General features: G+C 43.9%; 1 protein-coding gene across 1 annotated transcript in view; it reads left to right on the top strand.

Annotated features, from left to right (window-relative positions):
- Positions 1 to 7,902, top strand: part of LOC109515213 (potassium voltage-gated channel subfamily H member 8-like) — a 36,837-nt gene that overhangs the window by 8,563 nt on the left and 20,372 nt on the right. The window contains exons 2-3 of the mRNA XM_019868838.1: positions 5,688 to 5,921; positions 7,450 to 7,581. Coding sequence (XP_019724397.1) covers positions 5,688 to 5,921; positions 7,450 to 7,581 — 366 coding nt within the window. The remainder of the gene's footprint in view (positions 1 to 5,687; positions 5,922 to 7,449; positions 7,582 to 7,902) is intronic.

The raw sequence follows: 7,902 nt of genomic DNA, 5'->3' as shown, positions 1-7,902 counted from the left end.
TTTAGCGTACCTCCACCTAGTGGTGGAAGAACGCACCCCCAGCCACTATTGTGGCTTCTATTGTATGCGCCTTGTAATGCGGCGCGCCTGATGAATGAAAACAGTTTCAAAATAGGCCATTCATTGAAGGTGAGCCTTAGACTCCGGCGCATCTTATAATACGGAAAATACGGTAATTCTCAAAGCCAGCAATTATAGCTATCCTGCCTCAAGACAGAATACATTACCTCGCCATAGCAGAAATAAGTTGTTTATCGACAATATGGAGCTTTACTTGTCCTGAACAGCAAGCTAAGCCCCTATTGTGGCTTCTATTGTATGCGCCTTGTAATGCGGCGCGCCTGATGAATGAAAACAGTTTCAAAATAGGCCATTCATTGAGCGTGCGCCTTAGACTCCGGCGCACCTTATAGTACGGAAAAAAAGGTCATTCTCAAGGCCAGCAATTAAAGCTATCCTGCCTCAAGACGGAATACATTACCTTGTCATAGCAGAAATAAGTTGTTTATCGACAATATGGAGCTTTACTTGTCCTGAACAGCAAGCTAGCAAAATTTTAATCTGGGGGGGACGCTGACAGCCTGTCACAAATGCATCCTAAATATACATTTTAATCAAGCGTACCCAGCAACCATCCTAGCCAGCGGTGTCCTCGATATAAGGTCACGAAACGGGATGATTACTGTCCACTTAAGATGGACAAACTTCAGAATGAGAGCAGCTCCCATAGCTGCAGGCACCTTGCCCTGTCTCGTTAAAGTGCCTAATTAGCAAGATTCCGCCCTGAATCGCCATGTCTAAAGGCCTGTCCAGAAACATCGACAAACGCGGGTTTCACCAGCGGAATTCCTGGGGCGAGTCGCACATTTTTAGCCTCGCTTAATTCCTGATTCGAAAATGACTTGGGTGGCCAAATAGAAAGACAGACATGCCGGCGATGAAGGTATTTGCCAAGAAAGTTTGGCTGCTTCATTTTTGTAATGTAGCGACGATGGTCTTTGCCTAATGATTTTCTCCCTTTGGTTATTATCATTTGAGGAAATGATCATTGCGTGTGTGTACATGAGAGCCAATTTATTACTTATTACAAGCTCAAAAGTGCCACGGCGATGGGTACTGTTTTAATAATCACCATTTGTTGTTCCGCTTCTTAAAAGCCACCAACTTGTGGCATCGTGGTGCCAAGGAACTGTGTCGAAATCAGTTGAGGAGCTTCGAGTGGGGCTTTGCCGCCCTCTTGTGGCAACTTGGTGCCAAGGAACTAGGTTAAAAGAGTTGAAGAGCTTCAAGTAGGACCGTGTCGGCATATTGGTGGCAAGGAACTATGTCAAAGTGAGTTGAGGTGATTCGAGTGGTGCTTTCGGCACCATCTTGTGGAATGTTGGAGCCGTGGTACTATGTTGAAGTAAGTTGCGGCATCTATGTGCGAAGGAAAGTGAGATTCACCTTTGGCTGTGCCACCATCCTATGACATCTTCATTCAAATATGGCAACCTTTTTTGACGCAACGCAACAAGTGTATTTTGAATTTTCTCGACTGTGATTTACGATTTAACCTCAGCGGAAGTCTGTGTTCTTGTATCGGATAGCACAGTTTGAAGGTTTAATCCTGAGTAGGGTACCAACCGCTAAAACCGTCCAGCTTGGTTGTCAGGTTATAACTCAGTGATGACATTTTTCATCGCAGCTACAAGATGCGACTGCTCCGTCTTACTTTCTGAGTGGCCGTCATGAATTCTTGCAGAAGGGCGAGATGTTCTCATCCGTCACTTCCCAATCCCCCCCCCCCCGACGCTCCATCTCCATCTTTCATTCTTACTCCTCTCAAAGCTTCATCTTTCTCACATCCAACCTTTGCTCTCTCCGCCTTCACGTCAACCTCTTGCTTCCCTCGCCCTCTTCCGTCCTCTCCTTTACCGCATCGCCTCGCCTCGGATGCTCTCCTTTTTCTCACCATCTATCTTTTGCTCCCCCCTGCCTGTTTCCCTGACACATTTGGCCATCAAGGCTCTTCTTTATCTCCGTTGCGTGAATTGTTGTGCTCAAAATAGATTTGAATGAATTTTTACGCTGGAGTAGAAGTGGCCTAATGTGCACAGAACAGTGAGCCTTTGGACAAGACAAATGTGGAACCTTCCGGTAGCGACACCGCCATTAGTTTGGAGAAGTTGCCATGACAGCATGGCAAGAACTGGTATCCGGAATATTGGATCCTTCTCGTCATTCGAGACAACTGACAGCTCGGTAGAGCATGTCACGAGCAGAGGTTTGGGGTTTGGGTCTTGGTTCGGGCCTTTCCCTGTGAGTTTGCTTGGTCTGTTTCCAAATCCTCTGATTTTTGACCCCAGTCTAGAAATACAGTATGCATTCGGTTAGTTAGATCTTTTTGGGGGGATGGATGGATGGATGGATGGATGGATGGATGGATGGATGGATGGCGGGCATTGCTCAAATTATACTGAGCACCCAGGCCCGTTTCCTATCTCCAATCAATTCCATTTTTCAGATTAAAGTGTCATTGATCCCCGTCTGTGATGGCCTCACAAAAAGAAGGAAGCCAAAGAAAAAGCAAAATCCGCGTGTGGCTTTTGCTGAAATGTCACGTGATGTCACACACGATAATGCTTGAAAAAGTTTTTGGTTTGACCTGTTTTGTCCAAGCATTTTGGCTACACTCTAATTTGCACAACTTTAAGGACGCTACGCTCGGGAGGTTTCACTTTTTGGGATTTATATTGCATCATTTGAGCTGATAATTGAAAGTATCACTCAAAATGGGGGAGGAAAAAAAAAAGACTCCATGCCAATCTCTCGTCGTCTTTTTTTTTTTTTTTTTTGCATTGTTCTTTCCTCTTTCCTCTCTCACTTTTGCCACCGTGCCGACTTTCTTCGCCGGTCCTGAGGGGGTTTCCTCAACAGCTGTCAGGCACTATTGTGAGCATGATAGGAAATGATATATGGGCTTCCACATAGGAACAATTAGGTTAAAGAGATTCAGAGGGGGGACGAGGGGAAGAGGGAGAGAGAGTTTGTGGAAAATTGGAGATGATGAAGAGGCTGGGGAAAAAAAGGAGGGGGGGGTAAGTGGGGTAGAAAAGTGTGGCAAAGAGATGATTCAGGTGTTTTCTAAGTGAAAGGAAGCGGTCAAAGCAAATGATCTCAAGCGCTGCTGCGAGAAAGTGTATGTGCAAAGAGGGAAGTGGGGGTGTGGGGGGGGGGGGATAAATAATCTGGGGAGGATGGCTACTCTGCTTGTGGAGGGGAAAAAAATGACGAGTTTTGAGGCAGACAGATCCAAAACTGCAGTTGGCATGTAGCTGGGAGGAGGAGGCGGGATTTGTGCGGAGGATATTAGGAGATAGAAAAGGCGCCAAATGTAACCAAGTCATTCTTTACGTTCGATTTGATTGTTATTGTTGTATTATTATATATATTTTTTGGTCAAATATATTATAGAGTTTTTTTTTTAAATTACAAACACATTGGTCCACACACAAAAAATGTTGGGTTGTTTTCATTCAAAACAACTCAACGTTGGGTCAACTTTACCAAAGTAGCGGGTCACTCAATTTTTATTTATTTATTTATTTATTTTAAACACATTTTCAAGCCAGCAGTTTCAATGATTCATCTTGAAAATGTTGGTATTAAAAGTAGCATTATTTTTACCCCTAGTAACAAAATCTTGACCCAGTGTCAAAGTTCAAATCCTCAACCCAACTGTGGCTCAGCCCCTTTTGGACCCAGCACTGGGTTTGCCATTTCACCCAACGGAGGTTACTTTTGACCCAGCGCTTTGGAGATTGTATGCTAACCGGCTCTCTGCAAGCCTTTTTAAACCTCTCTGTCCTCCGCAGCACTGCGGCAAGTTCGTTGTAAGCATTCGTTTCCTGTCGAGGCCTGTCCCTCGTGCACATGAGGCTGCCATCAAACAGGCCTCGGGCCCTTCGAGGCCAACGCTCCTGTTGGTCTTTGCTTACCATCAGGGGCCTGAGGGGCCTCACAACTGACAGCTGGTCCCAATGCAGTGAGCGCCTTTTGACCAGCTGTCTGGCCCGTATACTGCTGCTGACAAAACATTCCTGGCATTCATTTATGAGGACTGTGGCTACGATTGGTACGTTTCTATAGATATATCTATTTTTTTTTTCCAGTATCTGTCCATCAGATGTATCTGTCTCAACTGGCTGCAGTTTTCGCTGGCTGACGTGGGTTGTACCTAATAGTGTGTCCGGTGAGTTGATTAGAACGTCTTAGGAGAATGCGCGTGTCTTTCATGCAGCGTGTTTGTGTCACCGATGCGAAATATGCTGCCGTCCTAACCATCATTGTTATCACTCGCACAGTGAAAGTCCCGCCCAACCGAACGTGACATCCATTCATATTTTGATATTTCACAAGCGAGGAGAGCATTCGAGAGAACACAAACTCACGAGGGACAAATACAAGGCCTTTATTCTCCACTTGCGATATTCCCACACATAGTTTTAGGTGCTTTCCTTCAACAAAGCCTGACGTACAACATAAAACAATTAAATACCTGTGCGGTTGTAAGGGGTGGGGGTGGGGGCTGGGATTGAAATTATTGATGCAGAAAATAGAAATTATGAGAACAAGTCCCTTTGCAGGATGACTCGTGCCAATGAATATGATCAGGTTAGAACGCTTGTCCTGTGTAATAGGGTTGAATCAATTGATTTTGAGTCGGGGGGGCGGGGGGGTTCCGTGCTGTATGCAATTTAGAGGCCATGATGAACGTTTTTAACATACTCTTGTATCAACATCCACATAACATGAAAAGCCAAAGCACATATCATTATTATCCTCTAAATTAGGTGTGGACCATTTTGAAGAATAATATGCAATAATTGTGTGTGTTTTTTTTTTCTCTTCAGTATTGCGATTCCGATTTAATATGCAATTATTATTTTTCTCATCCTCTTCCCATATTTTTTTTTAAACAAACGAAATCAATAAATTAGTCTGTATAACAAACTATTGTATTTATTTTACTTTTTTTTTTTTTTTTTTTTTTTTTTAACGCCAGTCCTTTTTTGCTGCCAGGTCATGCAAAATAGAGTGACATGTCAACACGGGTACTGCATTAGTTAGCATTGTATTTATAGATTTGCAATCCATCGAACCGGTCCCAGGTCCTCAGTAAGCCGCCATAACGTTCGTCTTTATTCACAGTCCACCGTTTGTATTCTAATATTCATTTTTGCTTAAAGGTTTGTAACAATGTGTGTGACACCAGTGCATTTCATTAGCCCCGTCTACTGCGTTATATGTTAGCATTAAGCTAGCTGGCTTGAAGGCGAAGCTCTGTTTTTATTTTCAACACACAAAGTGTACTTCTCTTTGTCTTCTGTTTAGTTTGACAGTGAACTTTATGGACACAGACACTACGAAACGTTTAGTGTTTCCTATATATTTTAGTCTTGTTATTGTTTGTATGCGTGTGTTTTGAAATATGGTTACAATGTGTTTTAAAAAGCTTAAGCGCGTGCCAACAATTGTGTTTTTTTTTTTTTTTAAGTTTGTCGCAGGGGTAACATTTTAAAATGTTTTCATATGGTCTCAGTTTAATGGGGAATTTCCACAATGATGGATGGATCTTGGTCATTGAATTACGGTCACTTATAGTCAGTCAAGTGACCCCCATTCCCATTCTTTTCCTCCTCCAGACAGTAATTTCATTCTGGCCAACGCTCAGGTGTCCAAAGGCTTCCCCATCGTCTACTGCTCGGATGGCTTCTGTGAGCTCACAGGCTTCTCCAGGGCGGAAGTCATGCAAAAGAGTTGCGCGTGTAAGTTCCTCTACGGCCCCGAGACCAGTGAAAATATCATCATCAGCATCGACGATGCCTTGGAGGGGCGCAAGGAGTTCAAGGATGAGATCATGTTTTACAGTAAGACAGGTAAGATGTGGGTTGTTCAGCTGTTGTCATTTTGGAGAGTTTGGTCAGAAATTGATGATTATGACAAAATCTCTCATTTGCAGTCTCTTAATTGTCCAGTCTTGTTCATCTTTTTAGATTGCACTCATACTCGAAATGTCATATCCTAACTTGTGCTATTGAGGAGCGCCCGGACAGAAGGATTAACCATATCTCCTAGTACATATTCATGAATTCATTGTCTATTTCGGACATCGCCTCATTTAAGATGGCACTGATGTACAGCAGCCATGGAGGGATCCAATTATTTGCTGAAGAAAAAGATGATGTGACATATTCTGCCCCCCCCCCACCCCTGCCCATCATTATTTGATTAAACATAGTTACAAGTAACCGCTGGCAAGATATTCCGCCCGGAAAGAGTCGAGGAGGTGGATGGAGACATGTCGCCAAGTGCTGTAAGTCGGCAGGTCGATGAATGAGCTGAGCCAAGAGAAAAACTTACTTTGGGATGAATTCGTGTACACTTGTCAAATGGCTGTGCTCCACATTGTGCTCCACATTGGGTCTTATAAATTTTTTTCAACGAATAGCATCACAGATGTGGTCCTGCCACCAAGTCCTGCTTTGAGTTGCTTTTCCAGTCACACTCCGCAATCTGTTATCACATATTTCTTTTTACTCGGATCCAACATCTGTCTCTTTGCACTTTCCACTTTGTTCGAAAGTGCAATTCCAAGTTGACTGTTTCCACAATGTATAGTTTGTCGGTTTACGACCCCCCCCCCCCACAACCCCCCCCTCTTTCAGTCCCTTTGTTGTTGTCTCAGCTTGAAACCAGCACATCAGCTAATTGTTATGCTGGCGACACCCTGCTGTTCCTACCACTGCAATCTTGAAACTCTTCATTGACCCGAGGATTCCAAGTCCCAAGATTTTTGTTTTTCGGCTCGCTCAGAATATCGGAAAATGGAATTGAAAGTCAAAAGGTGGCGCACTGGTTTGACTCCTGAGCCAGTTGTCCACAAATAATCTTGTCTGTCATGTAAAAAGTCTCCCGAAGTGCACAACGCCGCACGGAGTCGCACACATGCACGCACTGCCTGAGTCATCAGCAGGCAAGTGAGTGTGAGTGAGCGTGATGGGAGAAAACTCCATGGGAGATTCTCGTCATTTGCATTTCATTCATTCCTATTCCTCCAGACGAGAAGGAAAAACCTCTTGCGGTTTTTCAACAACTGTCAAAAAGTTGAGTTTTGGCGCCTTGTGTGCTCCGCACTCGAAACCGAAGCGACAAAGTATGAAGATGTAACCAGCGCTCGTGCTAACGTATGACTCCGTTGTGGCTGCGATTTTTCAGTAACAAAGTTAGTACATCGAAAATAGTTGTTTCATAACAATTCAATTCCACCCATCCGTTTTCCGAACCGTTTACCCTCGCTCAGGTCTGAGCCACTCGCACACGTGCATTTTACAGCACAACGCCATGTACCCGCTTTCAATAAAAGGTGGTCAAGAAATGTGTTCATCGGAATGTTTTTCTTTTCAGGGGTGCTCTTCTGGTGTCTGTTGGACATTGTGCCAATTAAGAATGAAAAGGGGGACGTGGTGCTCTTTCTGGCTTCGTTCAAGAACATCACTGACGTTAAAGCCAAAAGCATCCAAGAGGACAAGAAAGAAGGTCAGTGAGAATGGCATTCAGGAGGGGGGGGGGTGCTCTTTTACCACCGCTGAACGGGTTCAAGGGAAAATGGATAAGGTTGGAACCTTGGATAAGGTTCTCCAGAGCCTGCCCAAGAAGTGCATTGTGTTTTTTTTTTTTTATATATATAATAAAATCATTTTTGTCCCTCGAACTTTTCCATCTGTTAACCTTGATCCGTTTTGAAGAAAAGACAATCTTTGGCCAAAGTCACTTTGGATTGCATGAATGACATTGAGCTAAATTTATGCACGCAGCAGGTCAGTGTGTGTGTGTGTGTGTGTGTGTGTGTGTGTGTGT

This window comes from Hippocampus comes, unplaced genomic scaffold (assembly GCF_001891065.2).
Source record: "Hippocampus comes isolate QL1 unplaced genomic scaffold, H_comes_QL1_v1.1 scaffold401, whole genome shotgun sequence".
NCBI lineage: Eukaryota > Metazoa > Chordata > Actinopteri > Syngnathiformes > Syngnathidae > Hippocampus > Hippocampus comes.
This window is presented reverse-complemented; position numbering and strand designations above follow the sequence as displayed.